The sequence below is a fragment of the Ursus maritimus genome, unplaced genomic scaffold, assembly GCF_017311325.1.
Source record: "Ursus maritimus isolate PB19 unplaced genomic scaffold, ASM1731132v1 scaffold_32, whole genome shotgun sequence".
Classification (NCBI taxonomy): Eukaryota; Metazoa; Chordata; class Mammalia; order Carnivora; family Ursidae; genus Ursus; species Ursus maritimus.
In genome coordinates this window covers 23,077,688-23,098,830 of record NW_024425786.1, presented here as the reverse complement: position 1 = coordinate 23,098,830, position 21,143 = coordinate 23,077,688, and the positions used below count along the sequence as shown (strand labels likewise).

The window sequence follows — 21,143 nt, the reverse complement described above, 5'->3', positions numbered from 1 at the left end:
CGATCTGGTGGTCACCACAGCAGAGGGGAACACTCTTCTTCCCTTTCTGTACACCAGGAATTAGGGGATCACGTGCACAGTGCCTGGCATATTCTGTGTTCCACTGTTTCTAAGGTGTACACCTCCCCACTTTGTTCATTTCGACATTGGGATGCATCTTTCAAAGGGTAGTATATCATAGTTTAATTGCCAACATTTCCTTTTTAGTAGTACATAAAATGGTGGTATGTTTTATAAATTGATGATTTGATGAAATGTAGTAGTTGGTGGTGGCTCATTTCTGCACACATCTCATGACAATCAGTGGTACAAAGGGTCTGATGATCAGAGCTGTAAGTTTTTTTTTCCCTGGGGGAGAGACATAAGCTATCTAACCATTTTGAGGCTTTGGGAGAGTAAAGGGTGGATGTGTCTGAAAAAGGCAGTGGGGAAAAAATGTGAAAATGGAATAAAGTACTTTTAAGAATGTTTTTTAAAAAGAATTGCACTTTTATGAATTGCCTTATTGAATCCTTGAAACAACCCTTTGAGGTAGATACTGTTGTCCCTATGAGTTTATAGCTGTGAAAAATGAGGCTTAGAAGGGAAATGGTAGGGCCTGGATTCAAACTTTGTTCTAATTTCAAATATGCAAAATATTCCTTTTTGGAAAGAAGGGAGGAAAATAACTAATCTCATAGAATATGACTTGCTCTGTGGAGCTTTGTGGGTAAGATCACTGCAGTAAGAGGAGAAATTAAATTCTCATTTCTCTGACTCATTCAGAATTAATAGATACTCTGAAATATTCCTCCTGTTATGTGAGGCTTTTGAGGAAGCTGATCCGTAAATAGATGGACTCTAATCTCCACAATGTAAGGTTCTTCTCTCTGTCTGCTCTTCTCTCAGTTCTTTGGTATCTCGCAGTGGAACATAGTCTTGCGCCTCTGTGTAGACAGGGGATCTCTCAGAACCGTTCTTGGCCCCACTCTTGAGATTTTGGTTGGTCTTGGCTACGTGCGTTTTGAGCACTCATTGAAGCTTACATGTGAGTACTACAGGTTTGGGTTAACATTCATTTAAAGGAAACCCACAATAAAAAGATGCTATTAATCCTTCTTTGTTTTTTCTTTTATTTAGCTAATAGACTTTTTCAGTACTATTATGTACTAGGGAATGTGTGACAAAAAAGCCCAACAAAAACCCTGCCTTTATGATGCTTATGTTGGACTTAATTACAGTGGTTCTCATTTGTGAGTGCTTATTAGAGTTGCAGGAGGAGAAGCTTTTTATAACACTTGTGGGAGCTTCTGCAGACCAATTAAATCAGAATCTCTGGGTGCGAGCCCAGACACTTGTAAATTTTGAAAAGATTGTGGTGCTCACACTAACCATACAGCCACTGCACTGTGAAAATGAGTGTCCCTGGGAGGGCCAGATTGACTGTATACTTCTGCTAGAGTTAAACCACTTAATTGGGCCATTTAAGAGTTTTAATCTTGATATCATGGATAATGTTACAGAAGAAATACCATCCCAGTGCCTAGTTTTTACTAATTGTCATATTACTTTTGTATGAAATGATTTCTATTTCACAAATCCTTTGCATATGCATCATTTCATAACTACTCTGTTGTAAACAAAATTACCCCTGTGCTATAGATGAGAGATTCAGACTTGGATTTCGTGACCTGTCCAAAGTCCTCTGCCAGTACGTGTCAGCTTTTGAGATGGAATGTAGGTTCTGTGCAAGCTGGATTAGTTCTTTCTTCAAGACCATATAGCTGTGAATACCTAACCCTTATCTTAAATATTAAAAAAGAGTTGTAAAAATCCCATAAAATGTGCCAGCCCATTTCTACCCCTGTTCTTCTCTCTCTAGGGTGTTCACATTTCTAAGAGACCCTTTTTATGATCCTGAACCCTGTATTCTCTTTTACTAGCAGACTTTTGACAAAAAGTCTTCCCACTGTGCTCTTGGTATCACTTAAAAATCAGACTTGTCAACCATTTTTATTTAGGGCTATTATTGATTTGCCGAACTTTTTTCTCTTAAGTAAACTTTTTACTGAAATATGACCTGTGTGCTGAAAAGTGTTTAAGTCATAAATGTTCATCTGCATGCGTTTCTACAATACACCCAGATCAGGGAATGGAAGCCTCCCTTGGGACCCCTTCAAATAGAAGGAAACTACTATTCTGAGGAATTTATAGCCTACTCAGAGCAGAAAACCAGGTAGCAATATTTTATATGAATAAACTGTACAATATTGATGAAAAACAGCCCATCCTAGGGATTCCTTTGAAAATCTAGCCCCTGGCAGTATAATTAAGAAAGTTAAGTATCAGGGACTGAAGTTTTCAGAGCAGTCATCTTAGAGACAGGCCCAGCAGCTTCTCAGCAAGCCCTTCTAAAGGGTCACTGAGGAGAGATACTGCTGAGTGTTTGTTGATTTGATGAGTGAATTTCCCATCACCAGCTTTCTTGCTTGTTGGTGACACTTCCTACTGCTTCTTTATCCCACTTCTTTCCTATTTTTGCCTGTAGACCTTTGGAACTGCTGATGAGAAATTGGAGCTGGACTGTTCCTTCTGAGCCAGTGGCTTGATCTGTAGATTTATGGAGGAATTACTTAGTGTGTTAGTAGGATGATCCTTCTAATTAATACTTTTGTTACTGACATTAATAGTGGCCAATGCAGGCAGAGTTGTTTGTTATCTAGACCGCGTCACTACCTCCTGGACTCTTATGACAAGGACAATGGGGGGATCCTTCTAATTTTAGTGGTTCAGTCTTGCAGGATTTTTTTGGTTATTTCAGTTTATTTTGTCATAGTTTTTGAACTTCTGCCAAGCGCTGTATTCAGTGCTGGGGATATGAAAATGAATACATGGTTTTGTCAGTTTTACCTTTGCAGTAGGAAGGAGCTATTGTTTCTGGATGTTTTGAAAGATCTCTCTGTTTTTAGAATCCTATCATATTCCCATCTCTGCTTTAGGATCTCACTGGTGCTTTAATTGGCTGTCATTCACTCCTCTTGAACCAATAATAGTCTTACACTTTGAAGATTCTACTGTGAAAGTCACATCTCAGTGGCTGCCAAAACTGTACTTTACCGTCTTGATGCCACATGAAATGAAGTTGTGTATCCTTTCTTTGTTCTTTCTTGTACACGTTCCTTGGTTCACATTAGCCATGAAGTCTTTTTCTGTGTCTTGGACAGAGAATGATTTTGAAAGTAAAATGGGCTCTGAACTGGCAGGTGAAAGCTCTAAGAACGTCTGGATTCATGAGTTACCCTTTCTGGGCCAGAGATCTCCAGGAACTGCCCAGTTCTGGTTATTTTGCATTCACAGGCCTGCCTCTTCACAACCGAGAGTCTGCTGCTCCAGCCTCCATTATTGATCCTCCCCCGCCCCGGTGAAACTTGGTTGTGGTGACTGGAAATGCTGTGAAGTAGCGCTCATCTGTTTCTCTCATTGGTTCTTGCCTTTTGCCAGGAGCTTTAATTTGGGCCAGAAGTCAGTGGTGAGGACAAGCAAGGTTGCCTCTCTCCAGTTTTATAAAAGCAAAGGTTACTTACCATTTGGTAGGATTCTGCAAAGCTCTGTGAACCGTGTCAGGTCACTCTACCAAATCTTCTTTTCCTTTTGGAAATCAAGGCACATTTTGCTTTATATGTCAGGGTCTTAATTTAGGATGTTGGTAAGATGGGACAGACTTCATTTCCTTAGAAGAGAAGGCATCGGTGTGCTTGGCACCAAAACAGTTCTTTAGGTCTAGTCCTTCAGTCTTCGTAGTTTGAAACACTTCAGAGATAAAGTCTGCTGCATCAATGATCCAGCTGAAGGGGCTTCCCTGTTGTCTCCAAATAATCTGGTATGGGACAGGCAGAGAGTGAAAGACAACAGATAAGCATTTAGAGTACTCTTGAAAGAACTTCACAGTTAGATTTAACATGTTTTGAAGGATTTGAAAAAAAAAAACTAAAGTGAAGGATGATCTGTGAATTATTGATGCAGTAAGCCCTGAGACGGAGAGTGGAGCTGGGGTGGTGGTGGGTGGTACAAATTGGCAGGCATGTGTCCCAGGGTAAAGTGGAGGATAATTGAATTGGAATGATGTCAGACTGCACTTAGCTCAGTACTCAGGAGTAAGGGAGTTTACATAGGCAATGGCGAAGTAGGAAATTCTTTTTGTAGGCTTACCACTTTCCAGCTATACTGTTAGCTGCCATACCTGGGTCTGACTAGGAGTTGTGCTATTGTATAGAGTTAGATTTGGAAGTAGAGAAGTGGGACCAAGAGACTTAAAGTTGTGGCTGGGCTTCGGGTAGAAAGGAAAAAATGGGATGGTGGGACATTGGGTATGGTAAGACTGTCCTAAACTCTGTAACATAATTGTATGTCTGTCTCCCCCATTTGGCAAGACTTTCTGCAGTGTTCCTGCCTCTGTGTTGTCTGTTAATTAGACTGTAATGTCTTGAAAGGGCACGGACACTACCCTGTTTTAATTAGCATCTAGTGTAGTCTCGTGTCCACAGTGGTTGCCCGCTATTGTTAGTTGATGATGATTAGTGAAGCTGAAGCTATTTTTTAAACAGGGCCCAAGGGATGCAGACAGTGATGAAAACGACAAAGGTGACAAGAAGAACAAGGGTGCGTTTGATGGAGATAAGCTAGGAGATTTGAAGGAGGAGGGTGATGTGATGGACAAGACCAATGGTTTGCCAGTGCAGAATGGGATTGACGCAGACGTCAAAGATTTTAGGTTTGTATGTTTTACACTTCTGACTTTCGAATGGGGGCTATGGGTTTTTGTTTTGATTTAGTTTTATTTGGATTTTAGGTTTTTTCCCCTTCCCTATCTGTCCTTTTTAAGAATTGGGTCCAGTGCAGGCCATACCACAAAGACTGTAAATTTACTGGTAAGGTGGACCATCTAAGAGCTGTCAATGCCTGGTGCTTTGCCAAAACAATAGATTTTGCATTTGCATAGGTCTCTAGTATTTGCGGAATGATTCTATAAATATCATTTCAGTGATTCTCGAATATCAGAATCACCTGGGATGCATGCCTTGGGACTTTCCCTAAATTTCTCCCAGATCACTAGCTTGGGAGTAACCATGGTCACTAGTGGAAGCATGTCCCCTCTCTCTGGCACATTAGTGTGGAGAGAAACAGTTGAGAACTTACACGTTATTTTATTCGAGACTCCTAAACTCCCTGGGAGGTAGGTGGGTCAGTATCATTTTCCTCAGTTGGAAGAACCAGAGATGCAGCTTACATAACTTGTTCTTAGTCGTCTCCCTTCCATGGACGCCTCTCATTCCATCTCTGGTCATGATTGATTTGCAGGTTTTAACCTATAATTTAATATAAACACTATTCAGATGATGTTGTGTATTTGTCTTCTACACTTGGCAATATTCTTCATTTATGTAGGTAACCTTTAGTGAGGGTATAGACTTTTAAAATTGTAAAAGTCCTTTGTCAGTGATATACAGATAGAGAATTTAATGTTGAATAATTTTAATGTTAGTCTAAAGCTAATATATGTGTGTCTAAACACACACACACACACACACACACACACACACACACATCTGTCTCTGATCCTGATACCTACCAAAGCCAAAAATAAAATTCATTTTGGATCATCATATGCAGAGCAACATTCAGTTGTTTAGTATTCCTAATTTACTTTGTTAATCTTGTGAGTATAAAGAATTATAGTCTTTGGAGGAAATTTGAGGCACAGAGTAATAACCACCTACCTAACATCTTTTAGATGAAGTGGGTAGTCTTTCCATCCTGAACCTCAGGTGGCCTGTAGCAAGGTTTGGTAGTATTTGACTTCTGGCTGGGTGGTGGTGGTAGGGCATGCGTGTGAGAGGGAATACGGCAGTAGCCTTAATTTGTACCTGCTGTAGGGTTTCTTTTAGGACTGAAGGGCACAGAATGTAGTCACAGGCTACACTCCCCTTACTGGAATGTAACAGTGCTCTCTGTTAGTCTGATTTGGAATTACACTGTCCTGCAGTCCTTTTACACAGGCTGATCCTATATCCTGGGTCACCCGAGACAGTACTCGTTTCTGCCATGTCCTAGGATATTTATTAATAGTGTCCCTTTTTTGCTCTTAGGGGTAACCTGGTTTGAATGATAAATGATACCCTCACACTACTTTTAATTCTTAGAGTTGTCTCCTCAGCAGGGGCATGTTCTAGATAATTTATTTTGTACTGTTTTGTAATGGTTTGCTTCTGGTTTCTTAGACGGGGAAGATGGGAGACCGGTTTAGCACTGACCAAGTAGTACCAAGATAATACTTAAAATTTTTTTCACCTATACAATTTTTTTTTTTTAAACAAAATCATTCTCATATATGGAATTTCCCCCTAGAAACTGCTTTTTCCATTGGCTCTCTGTTTAAAGAGTAGGCTTGGGGGGGGGGGCGTAGTTTTCTACCTGCATTTTGGGATCTTGTTTTCATGGTTGCCATGGGCAGTGTTTTTTCCACTTCATTCCTTGTTCCTCAAATCTGGGCCCTTTGGTTAAAGGGATTGTAAATTAATACTAGTTAATGTGAATTTACAGGGTGGGTTGTGGTGGGAAGGCAAGCAATAGAAGAGTTGGTTCATAGGATATAACATGTAAGCACCGTAAAGTGTCTCTGGTTGTTTTGTAGAAATAGTTTTAAGTACTGTTGATGATAAACTATGTTCAAGGACGTCGTCATTAAACTTGGGTTGCTGTAGTGTCCCTCCCCGCTCAAAATAAGGTTTAATGCCCTTTACTTTCTCTGTTTAGCCGTACCCCTGGTAATTGCCAGAACTCTGCTAATGAAGTGGATCTTCTGGGTCCAAACCAGAATGGTTCTGAGGGCTTAGCCCAGCTGACCAGCACCAATGGTGCCAAGCCTGTGGAGGATTTCTCCAACATGGAGTCCCAGAGTGTCCCCTTGGACCCCATGGAACATGTGGGCATGGAGCCTCTTCAGTTTGATTATTCAGGCACGCAGGTACCTGTGGACTCAGCAGCAGCAACTGTGGGACTTTTTGACTACAATTCTCAACAACAGGTACTGTGTGTGTCTCTCTGTCACTCTCTCTACTCTCCTCCAGCCAGCACATGATTCAAGTGACTAAGAATGGGGGGATGGGAGGAGGGTGGCATTATTTTAGGCTGTAGCCAGCCCTTCTTAACCCGACAGTGATGTGGGCGTACAGAGCCTCTGTATCTTCCCCTCTAGAGGCTGATTCCCATGCTGAGATTGTGGGCAAGAGATCACTCTGCTCAACGTGTACCTCTTTTGGCTCCTCTGTCCCCCCAGGGCCTGGGGAGTGGGTGAGGTCGTGTTACCTCTTGTGACACAATCCTCTTGGATGCCGAATTGATCTCTCTGAGGATTAATAAGATTGTGATGCTGTCGGTTGGTTTTGTTTTTGAAATAGTAAACTCTGTTACCTACTGCTGGCAGGAGTCCAGTGTGAGGTCGTCTTACTAGTCATGTCTTTTAATTCAGTGAGCAACTCTACATAACAAACATACCTGCCCCCTTTCAAAAGAGTTAAAATACAATTAGGGGAAAAACACAGATCACTCAGCGTAAAAATCTACAGTGAAACTACATGGCTCTTTCTTTTCTTCATAAATCCTTGGGAGACATTATATGTGTGCCTTCTGGTTTTAAAGGCATGGTATAACTAACTCTGGGGTTTTCGGATCCTTCTGTTTAATTTTTTTTTTAAGTAAAAAACCAGCTGTCTGAATTATAAAAGGGGGCAGGTAGCTTCTCTGGCTTGTCAGGTACCACAAGCTCTCTCTTGTGGCTGGAAGCACTTTGATGGGCCATGAATTTCTGATATTAATTTTGGACTGGAACATAAATACAAACCTCTAGGCTTGAAAGGTTAAAATCTCATTTTGATGGTTAGAAATTCTGCGTCTATGGGGGAAATTGGCTTATGGTCTGTCCCCTTGTTGTCATAAATAGCTGATATTTAATGAATTTTGGTGATGAAGCTAACCATTTAATATTAATAAGAATTAATATTAATAACAGTAATGTTAATAAAGTTTACAAAAGGAAATCCCTTTAAGGGATGTTATGATATGTGTGCTCTGGTCATATTATTACGTTTAATTAACAAACTCTTTTTCTACAGAGAAAACTGTAAGTGTCCACTTCTCTCCCTGTGCTTCCCAATAGATGTGCCATCTCTCCGAAGGAATGATTTTTTGTGCTTTTTCTCTTCTTTCACTGTTTTGCCCCCTTTCACAGTGAATCCTCAAAACAGCAGTTTTGATCGAAGCCAGAAATTACCTCAGGTGCTGAAGATAGATTAGACTTCAACTTTGTGCCACGTCAGTAGATGTAGGGGACACGGTTACTACGTAGACTTCGGCTTGCTCACCTTAGGATAGAAGTGTGGTAATTCTCTGTCTAAATTGAGGTTTGTGAGTGTAGGCTATTTCTTCTTCTTCCTTCTTCCTTCTTTCTTCTTCTTCTTCTTCTTTTTTTTTTAAGTAGGCTCCACGCTCATTGTGGAGCCCAACGTGGGGCTTGAACTCACAACCGTAAGATCAAGACTGGAGCTGAGATCAAGAGTCAGACGCTCAACCAACTGAGCCACCCAGGCTCCCTGAGTGTAGGCTACTTCTAATCGGGATTCTTTAACCTGGTTATATCAAGAAGTTCTATCTGAATTCTTTCTTTTACTTTGTCTTCTGGGGTCTGAACTTCTATAGCAGCCCCTAGAACTGTGGCTGTTTCTGGTGCTTAGCTTCCCATTCCTCATCTAATCCAGTCTAACCCTTTGCTTGTTAGTTAAGAAGTGTTTGTCTTCAACCTCTTGTGGAGAAAAATCTGATGCTCTTTCATTGAATTGCTCTTTACTTCGTAATCAGAGTTGGGATTCTCTTTTGATGTATTTATCTCTCGTTTCAAACTAATTTCACCAGTGTTTTGGGGAGGCTGGGTAATTATTAGAACTTGAACAGTTATGTTCTTAACAAGCAGTTAACATGATTACACCAAAGACAACACCCACTCAGATTTATGAAGCCTGGGATGCCTTCACCACGTATCCCATTTCAGTAATTTTTGAAGCTGAATGTTATTATTTTGAAAGTTAAACTATTGTTGGTTTTTGGCTTCCCATGCATATCTTGGTTGTGGTAACATAGGGACATTGTTACATAGGTAGACCACAGTCACGTGATGTGATCATTGTTGTTTTATCCTGTGGGCCTATAATTCTTACTTTTCTGAGTAGATTGTTTTACATGGTTGTGTAGTGGGCTCTCTGATAGCATGCCCGGGAATTATTGGACCAAGACTCCTAAGTATTTTCAAGACCCTTAACCTCCCGACATCTCCTGCATAGAGGCAGGAGTATCTATTAAGAGAGTAGGATACTTTTTCTATTGGAATTTGGTGTTTGATCTTACGTTTTATCCCTCCAATATTCCTTACTCTTTTGCTCTCTGTTATGTTTTATTCCCCTTTCCCTTTTTACTATTTTAATTGATTGTCATTCTTGAAGATCCAGTGCTTGTTAGCTTTCTTGATCTCCATATCATTGAGTTGTATTGTCTCTCTCCTGTGAACTCGTAGTGCTTTGTGCTTCCCTTAAGAAAAGAAGTCACCATGTTCTGCCTTGTGTTGTAATTTCTTGTTTAATAGTCCTTGCTAGATTGTAAGCTCCTTGAGGGTAAGCCCTGGGTCTTGTTCTTCTGTGTCTTCTGCATTTGCTCTAGCAGACCAAGCTTTCAGGAAACTTGTACAATATTCCTATTATGGTACCTCAGAATATCCCCCATTATTAAATATACTTTCCCAAACTGAAATTTGGAACTAGCCTTCTAAGAGGTCTGGAGGCCACTTTTTGAGGCCTAGCTTACATTCTGAGCGAGTCCTTTAGATCTAGCCCGCTAAGCTTGTGCTCATGTTTGTAACATGTTTGTAACAATATCCAGGAAATTACCTCCTTTTTAGGGTGACAGCCCTCTGTTACCATTTGATCAAAAAAAGTACATAGTTCTTTTGAAATCCAATTTTGTTGGTAACTTGAGGGAGATCACAGATTTGTGGGCTGTGGATTATAACTTTCTGTTTGCATTTTTTGTTCTCACCTGTAGCTGAGCATATCTTTCATGAATGAAAAGGGTTCCCCCCACCCATCGCTCTCCATTGAGGTATTGTGACTCATTTAGTCATTTAAATAGTGCAAGAAAGTACTCGAAGATAAATCTAGGACATCCCCGTGTCCTAGAACCTTAGACAAGGGAGAGCATACTCTATTCAGGGGAAGGAATGACTTTTGGAAGAGGTAGATCCTGAGCTGTGCCTTGTAGGACTTCTTTCTATCAGGAAAAGACTGAAAATTCCACTGGAGGAAATCATAAAACTTAAAGGCTTACCATGAGAACTTAACAGGTGCACGTTCAGTAGATAACGTAGTAGTCATCCTAGGTGGCGGGTGAGGTTGGGAAACAGCGACCTGTGAGGTCGTACAGGCAGGGTTGTGGGTCTTAGCAACTTTGCCATGCTGCCTGATTGACAGACAATGACAAGACAATTCTAAGAAGGAATGCCTTAATTACCATGGTTTAGTTTTTAGTGCTGTTAGTTCAGTAGCAACTGTAGGCATTACTTACCCATATTAATTATTTATTGATGATTGTGTCCTTCCAGGAAGCTGGTTCTGCTGGTAGTGAGCAGAGCTGGTGCTCATAGTAAGGCCATCATTTGTGGAGCTGTATGGGACAGTTGAGGAACTAAGTGCTGAATTGGTTGGTCAGGAATGCTGTCAGACCAGGGGGAGGGCTCGATGGGGACCAAGGTTCTGTAGACCTTCCTTGAAAGACAGGTACAGTGTATATTGCTGCAGTTAAGAGAATAGAGTTGTGGAGATAGAAATGAGCATGGTGTGGTCATAGGCTGACAGCAGAAGGCACACTTAGAGGGAAATGCTGCTTGGTGCTTTGGGCTATTGAGTCCAGGTCCCAGAGGCTTCAGAGCCAGGCCTGAGTCCCGGACATTATTAATGGTTTTGAGGATTGAACCACAGATCTAGTGTATTATGTGTTTTTCTACGCATTTCTGCTTTTTTATATTGGCTTTCTTAAAGGCTATCTTTTTTTTTTTTTTTTAAGTTTTGAGTTACTTGCTATAGTTAATGAGGTAACTTCATTTGTGATTTTATGATGGGATCTGGTTTGGAAATTGACAAATAATTCCTTCTTGTATCCTATTTCCTTTTAATCAGGATTTTGATTTGGTTTCATAAAACTGTTAGTATCAACTTCTGTTGAGATACATAGTATAAAGCACCCTGCAAATACAGGAAAGGTAATTTTCATTTAGTTCATTACAAACTTAATGGTACTTAGGGATACTCTGGGTTTTGGATAGTTAAGTTACTTGTCTAGTCACTGTTTATCATAAACTTAACCTAAGATGTATTTAAAGCAATGATTCCTTTTTTTGTGCCATGAACCCCTTAGCAGTTTGATGAGATCTGTGGGCTGAATTGTGTGAATGGTGTGTAGTATAAGTAGGTTTACAAAAGAACCGGTTATATAGAAATAGTTACAGAAATATTTAACAGACTGGATGTGTATATGCATGCAGTGGAAGTAGGCCTACCTCTAGTGACCCTGATGAGGATAAACATGGCTTTGGGATGTCTAAAAGTCGTAAAGGAACAGGAAAATGTATGTGACTTTTTCTCTTTTTTTTTTTTTTTTTGAGAGGGGCTAGGAGGAGCAGAGGGAGAGGGAGAGAGAGAATCTTAAGCAGGCTCCACACCAGTGCCTCAGCCAGACACAGGGCTGGTCTCACAACTCTGAGATCAGGACTTGAACCGAAATCAGGAGTTGGGCGCTTAACTCACTGAGCTGCCCAGGCGCCCCATATATGACTTCTATTGGTGATTAAGTCACAAGTGTATAGCTAATGTTAATGTGGTTTGTTGCCTACAGTCATTATTGAAGGAAATGCTAAATTTCATGAAAACAAGGATAATTTTACCTATCCCAAGTACGAAGATCTGGGGCTTACGTACCCCTAATTTAGGGTGCTTTGAAATGTTCATTGGTATCTCTGGAGTGTTCTTCTTTCCCTCACTTTCCCTTCGTTGTCTTCTCCTTAAATCCGGACAGTGAACAGTGAGCATTATAAACAGTGAACAGTTCATAATAATGTGTCTGTACCATTTTGTGTTATGGTACACGAGTGATCTCTATATTTCCCTAAATGTATTTTATAAAGTCTTTGCTGGGTTTCAGTATATTACAATTATATGTAGCAGAAATCAAAGCCAGGATTACATAATTATAGATTAATCAGATTAATTGTTGATGCTCTTTATTTAGAATTCAGTTACTCTAAAAATAGCCTAATGTAGCACGTTGTACAAAATTACATACCGATGTACTAAAACTCTGACCTGTTAAGCATGAATTTTAGTAAAGAAACAATACCCTGAAAAATCATAATTGAAGTACAGATTCATTTCCTCACAGCCCTAGGCAGATGGGAGAGGAAGTAGCACACAATGCTTTTAAAAGTGTGGTAGTGGTTAGATGTCATACTTCTGAAGCCAAGTTTGTGTAGTTTTAACATAGGTCTTTAATATTCTCAACTTTCCTTTCAATTGACAAGTGAGAGGAAGATTATTTTATCAGTGTCATGTAAGTCACTGTTAAAATGCTGGTTTTAGCTAGCAGTTGGGTCAGTTGAAGCTTACCTTTATTGTTCTTTGACTTTGCTGAAATTTTATGATTTTTCTCAAAAGGTACTTATTTCCTCGATAGAAGGACATTTTTTCCCCTACCTTGTTCAGAGATTATTTTGGAAACAGACTGTTCCATCTGCTAAGGAAATGTGAAGAAGTTTTCTTTTTTAAAAATTCAGCAGCACAGTTCATATGTACCTGTTTATCCAGAAATCATTGTTGGTCATTGCAGTTGTTCACATAACCTGGTTGAAAATGGGCTTTGATCTGGAAGCTTCAGACAGTAGCAGACTTTCACAGTATTTCATGTCCTAAAGACTGGCTGCCATGATAAACTTTTTTCCTTAAAAGATCATAGTCTCACCATTGATGTATTAATATCGTCAGTGTTTTGAAGGTCTTTCTCCGTGAATCCTTAAAACATCCCCATGGGGCAGGGCAGGTACTGCATTTTCACAGATACGAAAACTAAGACCTCACGAACATAAAGAGAGTTACTGAAGGAGAGTCAGATACTACAAGCTATGGGAACATTTGTGTTCTGGTGTCTAGCTGCAGGCTTTGTCCTTTGGACCTAGTACTAGAAACACAGAGCCTTTTGATATGTGGGGTGGTCTCACCTGCAAATTCAGTTGCATTCGTGGTTTTCTCTGTATGGAGTATATGGTAAAGCATATTCTTCCATGACAAAACAAAAAAGGTTTTTCTTCCTTCCCTGTTATCTTTGTGACCTGTTGACAGCAGTTGGTGCTCATGAACTCATTGGGATTTTTAACATTAACATTCACTCCAAGGAGTTTTGACCTCTGCTTTCCTCATCCTGAGCTGCCTTGTTGGGGGAGGTGTAAGAGGTGACTCACAGAAGGGCCATGTCTGTATGGGGGTACTCCCCCCATTCATCAGAAAGAACACACGTAAAGGACTGTTCCTAGTGTGTGTTTTACATGTGTTAATTTTATGTGTGTTAATTTTAATACTTCCAGCAACCTTATGTGTTAGACATGTCTTTATTGTCCCTATTCGAGAGAGAGGAGGAGAGTGAGTCACAGAGAGGTTATCTTTGCCCCGTGTCACGTAGTCTGCATTGGAGCTGAGATGTGAATCCAGGCTTTCTGGCCCCAGAGTTGTGCTCTTATCCCCTGCGCACTGTGTATATAGCCTCAAATTGGTCAGAAGCCAGGGCTGGTGGGACATTTTATTTTGGTAGGGGAGGGAGATAGTCTTTCACATACATCAGCTCCATATTTAGGTATTACTCTGAATTCTGAAAACTCAGCAACTGTTTTTATGCCAACAAGCATTATTGATAACAACATAATAACACTAGTAGCTATCTTTTGTCACTTAGTGGCTAATGCTGGGTGTTTTTGACTGCCCCTTTCTGGAATAAAAACCCTGCAGGCTATCTTTTGTAAAGTCATGCAGTGACAGAGAAGGGAGTCAAATCACTTTGCTTGTGTAGTTCCCAGAGTATGCCTTCAGTGTTTCTTATTAGGAACCTTGATGAGCTTGAAATAGTTGATATATTTTCCCTTGCACCAGTCTCTTGAAAAACTTAAGAATTCTACCCAAGTACATTGTAATCAGTAGTGGCACATTTATCATTATACCACCCTTAAAACAAGTGTTCTCGCCAAATCTCACAGTATTGTGTTTCTCAGTTGCCATTGGCTTGCTTTCTGAAAATGATGAAAATGTTAACAGAGCTCAGTGCTTTGCCCAGCAGATGGCATTTGTATGAGGTTTTCAGGATCCTTTGGAATCCATTACTTGCCAATTACCCAATTTTGTTTTGAATACCCTGTATTTCCAGTTAATATTGGACCATTTACATAAAGAGAATGTGCCAGAATTGCTGTAATCTATGCTATAATCAAATCTGCTTGCTGTAGATGATAATTTACTTTTGTTAATTGTTTACTGCAAAATGCACTCGAGAAAACAATTCCTTCTCTATTCACCATAATCACTGTGATATCAATCAACTCTCAAACACAGAATATGTGGGAGCTGTTACAGGACCTGCATGTTTTTAGTTAATAGTTTCTACTTCTCAGAGTGTGGTGAAGTGGTGCTGAGAACCGCAAACTAATGTTGTGCAGAATGGTTGGTATTTACACACAGGATCTTGATGGGTGTAGTACACGTACATGTAAGGAGTTACATGCCATGTTAAAGACCTTTGAAGTGGCGATAAGTTGGAAGGCGTGGCAGTGAGTACTGTTTTTGGTATTTTAATAAGATCACTTCAAGAGTTCTATTCTGAACACACCGTCTTTATTTCCCTGGCTCCATATCAGAGCACCTCGCTGATAGGTGCTCAAGAAATTGTTGCATGAATTATTTTGTTTGCAGCAGGGCAAAGAAGTGAGGAGGGAAGAGGCTAGCATGAGCAGTGTCTGAGATGTTAAATATTTCAAAAGGTTTGAGGCTAGGAAAATTGCGGAGACCCACTGAAGACACATTAGATATCTAGTGAAACTGTGAGGTATTTTTACAACGTTGGAAAAAAACTTAGAAACAGCTTTCCAGTATTTTACTGTAACGTTTTCTCCCTCATGGCTGCCCCTCTTGGGTGAGCTGCTTCCTGATGGTAGGAATACTGTGGGACACTGTCCTTTAGGTAAGACAGACACGTGAAAAGCAACTTTGAAAAATCACAAGATCACAGTTACTCAATAGTACTGATTGGCTCCCTTCCTGGAGCAAACAGTTGTTTTGACAGGTTTGTCTGTAAATCCCAGTATTGCTTTTGAAGACTTGATATTTAATCATTGCCCATAAAGGAGTGCTTGTCTTATTACCAGCATCATAATGAAGTTTCTTTTTTCTTTAGTCTTTGAAAATAAAACTCTAAAAGTATTTTTGAAATCTGTACATGGTTACTTTTGATTTCCTCTCATACTTATAAAGGCAAAGGCTAATTTTACTCTGGTTTTTAGAGAGATGAATATTTACAAAGAGAAGTAACAGGTGACGTTGATTAGTATGTTCACAATATTTACCTTTTGCTTTCTTTTTATTTAAAATCCGCCTACTTGTATAGTCTCTCTACCACCTAAGATAACATTACAAGTCCAGCTCTGACGATAATTAAGCTGAGTTGGTGGGATGACATTATCTCTTAATGTCTAAAACAGTTGGGTCTCTTTATGAGGAGATCTATTATGTAAGATCCTTGGTGTCTGTTATATATACTCCAGTGATGTCAACTGAGCTATTGAAAACTGTGGAAAGAGCAGGTAGGGAGGTTGAAGGCCCTTTCTAGGGATGTGCCTTCAGTAAGCACTCTGTTTGACCTTAGCAAATGAAGACATTTTCAGTATGACTGTCTGGAAGGTGGCACGTGAAGGCAATCGAGAACCCCCTTTCTTTGCATCAGTGCTATTCATGCTAAAGTGTGTCACCATCTTACTCAGTGTTGCCTCCCTAGTCCCTTGCACAGTGCCTAGCAGATACTATTGGTTTCATAATATTTGTAGGATGAATGGGTGAATGATTGACCTTGTATTAAGATGGAATTTCGGCATATTCTTAGTGTCAGGGCCTTTGCTTTCCTATCCTGTTCTTGTGAGCTAGGAAGTATACAAGGTCTGAGCTCATATTCCAGGTTTTTTTGGTAGCAGCTGTATTTCTTTTGTTTGATTTCGTATACATAAAGAATAGGTATCCTAGGAAACTGGAGGGCTCCCAAAAGTTGTCAGCTGTCTAATTTATTCATTATGATAAGCCACTAGTTGAGGAAGGTATCCAATTTCATTTCCCTGGGAGGAGGCAGCCAGAGGATGAAATGAACACTTTTCATCTTCCTTTCCAAAATGTGAGGATTCATTCAAAGTGTTTGTGGGGTTCTCGAAAGAGCTGAAGAGAGATAACAGCATTAGGGGCAATGTGGTGTAAGTCATTGTGTAGTAGATTTAATTTTGAGTGCGCCTTGGATCAGGCAGGACCCTCAGACCTGTTGACAGCTGTTAGGGCATTTGTACGATCGTATGTGGTTGAGGGGACATCAGACTACTTGCCTGGGAGGTAGTAGGCGGCACATGGGAACTGGGTGCACCAACTTGAGGGAAAGGAGCGGGAGAACCTTACTGTGAAGTTCCACGATACCATTGAAATGGGAATGGAGGAGAGCATGAGAATGTTTTTGTTTAAAAATGTCATTCCTGAATAAGGGTTTGTAGAAATTTCTATTCAGAGAGGTTTTAAAATGATTTCAGGAGACGGTTTCTCTAACCGCATCCCGTCTTTTTCTTGCTTCAGTTGTTCCAAAGACCGAATGCGCTCGCTGTCCAGCAGTTGACAGCGGCCCAGCAGCAGCAGTACGCGCTGGCGGCGGCTCACCAGCCTCACATCGGTAAGTCCTCGGGTGTCGGCGTGGCCACCATCCGCAGAGCGCCGCCTGCCGCGACACCCGGCAGTGTAGAGTGACTAGAATCAAGTCCAGACAGATCCCTCAGAGGAGATGGCCTCTTCCTCTTGTCCAGCTGTCTTTTGCCACATTGTTTATTTTTGGCAACCTTCTAGACTTCAGTTCATAAGATTTCTTAGTGTCCAGGTATTGGTCTGCCTCTGCTGTTTTAGGATTTAAAGCATCTAATTACAGTAGTGACTAGCATCAACTCTGTTGGTGAGATTGGATGAAATCGATGACATAAGAATAGTTTTGCTCTTGTTAGGGTTGCCTCGACTGTGAATATATCAACTTTTCATCTTACTAAGTAGCAGGTAGGACGTGTAAATCCATTTTCCAAGCAGCATGTATTGAAGATCTGAAAAAGTATTCTCATTTAATTACTGGTTTTTAAAGTAGTGTTGCCCTTTTCCTATAGCACGTGGTAATGTTTTGGTGTACATATTTTGTCTTATTGCCTAGACCTTCCGCTCCACTCCCCTACCCCCGGACCTTTTTAAGGTCTCTTTGAAACAAAGTGCTGTGTGTGTAAACAAGTACGTGTAGATTTTTTTTTTTTTTTAATGTGTGTCAAAACGATACGGTTGAATAGAAAGGAGATCGCTAATCATAGTTTGTGGTATGATGTGGAAGAGAAGGCTTGCTTCCAGCCTAAATGTAGTAAGGCTAGGCATAATGGCTTTTGCCTGGGTCTGGTTTAATTTATAATTGGAGATGCTAGTCTTTATAATTACCTATATGTTTTCTTTGAGAAAAACTGGAAATTGTTTTAAATGGAGATAAATTCTTCCTTCCATCCCATTACAGAGTCTTTTAAATTGCTTTATTTTAGCCTGCTATAATTTTAATAGTCCTTGAGAAATTGTGCTGAATTTAAAACTGCCTAATGGTTTAAATTGTTAGCAAAGATAAACAAAAAACAAAAAATAGAAAAAAGAGACAAAAAGAAAGATAATAGATAAATGTCACCCTGATCTTTAGGGATTATTTTATCTTATTTAAAGTCCTCTTTCCTCTCAACCTATCCTGTCTTGTCTTTTCTTTTTTTTCCTCACCTGCAGCCTGGAGTGAGTAGCCAAATTGTGTAGGTATTTGGTAGGGCTGCAGTTCTAGTTGGGTTTGTTTTTACTGACAGGTGTGTTTTCAGCAGGTTTAGCGCCCGCTGCGTTTGTCCCCAATCCATACATCATCAGCGCTGCTCCCCCAGGGACGGACCCCTACACAGCTGGACTGGCTGCAGCGGCGACTCTAGGTGAGGTGTTCTTCTGCATGCGGGACTTTATCCCCTGCTAAAAAGTCGTGGTGGCTGGCATGCATTCTTTGTACTCTGTCCCGAGTCCAAGTCTCCGGTGGAGATTTTTCTCCTGGTTTCCAGTGTCTTCCCCTGTCAGCTGGATAGCTCTCCTTAGCTGTAACCTCAGACTCTAGCACATCCAAAGGCAGATTCATGAGCGGCCTCCTGTATGAGTATTTGTGATCCACGGAACCACCAAGTTACTCGTAGGTAGTTTGGGAATTAATCCCCTTTCCTAGGTCCTACTACCTGTAGTCTGCCACAGTCCAGGTCCTTACACTCTTTCCCTAGGCTTTGGCAGCTGTTTTCACTTAACGTATTCCTAATTTCCTTACCCCTCCCCTCCAGTGTTCTCGAAAACTGTTTTAAACATGGATCTTACCTTTTCACATTTCTGCTTTAAACCCATCACCAGTTTCTTTTCTTTTCTTTCTTTTTTTTCTTTTTCTCCTCATGCTGTATTATCTTTAATAAACCCGCAGCACCGGCGTCATCTGCTATTTGGTGTTTCCTTGGAGAGGAAGCCTGTCACCGATTTCTGTCTTATCCACCCAGACATAGTACACCGCAGTTATCAAACATGGCTGATTATTCCATCCTAATTGGGTGGGGGTCTGCTGTTCCCTGGATCACTATTTTTAAGGAGCTGCCATGGCATACTGAGGATTAGTGAGGATTGGGACCCACTCTGATCTCTCTCTGACTTGTATATAGATGTCTCTACAGGTATACCACTGTCTCCCCCTCCAGACTGGCTGTCACTGGCTCACACCATACATTTTAGCAGTGCTAAACTGATTTTAGCTTGAGGCAGGCACCACACTGGCTTAGGCCTCTGTGTCTTTGGACACTGTGGTCTCCTTGGTCCTCTGTAATAAACTCTTCCCATTCTTTGCCTGGGGATCTCCTTAGCTGGCATTGTCACCACCTAGAAACCCTTCCTTTGCTGACTCCCATATTCTTTCTCTGTTACTTACTTTTACTTTGTATTTATTTGCTTGTGGATGTATACATGAGTGGTTTTGTTTCCCCTTGACATTGAACTCTTTCAAAAGCAGGCCTGTTACTTCACTTTAGAGCACAGTTGCTGGCACCATAATGGGCTCACAAATGTATGGTAGAGTGAATTCAGTGTTAGGGCAAAGTCAGTGTCTTCCAAAGTAAAAATTCTCTGGGAACAGATCCCTCCAAGTCATGTTAATTATAATTAAATATTATTATTGTAAGAGTTTACTTAACTATTATATAGCATGTGATGACCATTGTGAACTCAGATGCAGCATAGAATTTCTTATTTTCTTTAGCATTGTTAACATTTTGGCATATGTTGTGATGAGAGTGTATGTAGTGTAGTTCCTGTATCTCCCTTGCCTTTGAGGGAAATAGAAAGCTCTTCCTAGCAGAATGATCTTTGCTAACCATCTTTAATATTTATTCAGCCCTTATTAACTATTTGCCAAGCATTGTACTGAGTGCTTTTCTTTCATATGAGTTGGGTGATGATTTTTTTTTTTAGATTTTATTTATTTATTTAATTTCAGAGAGAGAGCAAGAGTGCACTATGTAAGTGGGGGTAGTGGTGGGGGCGGGGAGAGAGAATCTCAAGCAAATACTCCAAGCTGAGCATGGAGTCCGATGATGGCTCGATCCCACCATGACCCTGAGATCATAGCCCGAGCTGAAACCAAGAGTCAGATGCTTAACCAACAGAGCCATCCAAGCACTCTGGGTGATGACTTTAGAGATAAGGAATTTGGGGCTCAGAGAGCTGTCTTTTTCGAGGTCACACTATTTAAGTATTACAGAGTTGGAGTTTGAACCATGTCTAACTCAGAGACCATGCATGCACCTCACTATCGTCGACAATGCCTGCACTATCTTGAATTATCTTTTCTCTGCTGTCTTACTATATGTTATTTAAAACAAAGAACTGTCTTAGGGACAACACACTTGTCTTCACTGAAATCCTAGTTTGTTGATGAGAGACTTGCTCTTTGTACCTACCCATCAGCTGAACCAGACTGAAAAAGACTTCAGTGCTTTCACACAGAACCAGAAATGTTAACCACCCGAACTGTGAAGCTGCATATGCTTGTGGGGTGTCCATCACACAGGAATTGGAGCAGGCATCCTGATGAGCCAAGCTCAATTGATGATGTACCCCAGGGGGTATTTTGCTAACCGCAGTCAGAGGCCATGTGACCAGGAAGAGTAGTAGAAATGCCAGTTGAGAAAATTGAAGAGGATTATATAAGCGTTTATGATAACAGCAGTCTGCACAGTTGAAGGTTTGTTGTTGACATGTGGCAGAGGCTTGAGACTGTCATTGCAGGTTGCAGTCCAGCCTTTCCCCATGGATGTGGCAACACCCTCGCCCTTATCATACACATTTGCAGGTGAGGAAACAAGGGCATAGGTTAAATCTCCATTGTGTTGTTTTCTCTTCGTAAATGCCCAAGACCACCCCACTTTGTAAACACTGGTCAGGTGGGTTTGGGGGCTCCCTACGCTTTAACTTGAAGGTATGGTTTTAGACTCTTCAGGTTCTGAGGAGTTAAAAGGTTTTTACCCCTTGACTTATTAAGAAAAGTGGCTCCTGCTGTAACCTAGGTTCTCTAAGCAGCATGTTTATTTTGCATCCAGATGTAGTATTTCACAGTGGGTAGCCTTATAAACAGAGCTGCTTGATCTTGGCTAATAGGCCCACAGG

At 40.7% G+C, this 21,143-nt stretch overlaps 1 protein-coding gene across 13 annotated transcripts in view; it reads left to right on the top strand.

The window, feature by feature from the left end:
- The window catches only part of PUM1 (pumilio RNA binding family member 1), a 127,765-nt gene that overhangs the window by 64,511 nt on the left and 42,111 nt on the right, over window positions 1-21,143 (top strand). For 8 of the 13 annotated variants that reach the window (XM_040619153.1, XM_040619148.1, XM_040619150.1 and 5 more), the window contains 4 exons: window positions 4,584-4,750; window positions 6,793-7,063; window positions 16,989-17,082; window positions 18,287-18,391. In XM_040619153.1, the coding sequence (XP_040475087.1) occupies window positions 4,584-4,750; window positions 6,793-7,063; window positions 16,989-17,082; window positions 18,287-18,391 (637 nt within the window). The remainder of the gene's footprint in view (window positions 1-4,583; window positions 4,751-6,792; window positions 7,064-16,988; window positions 17,083-18,286; window positions 18,392-21,143) is intronic. The other 5 variants (XM_040619155.1, XM_008694491.2, XM_040619147.1 and 2 more) reach the window with 3 other exon arrangements.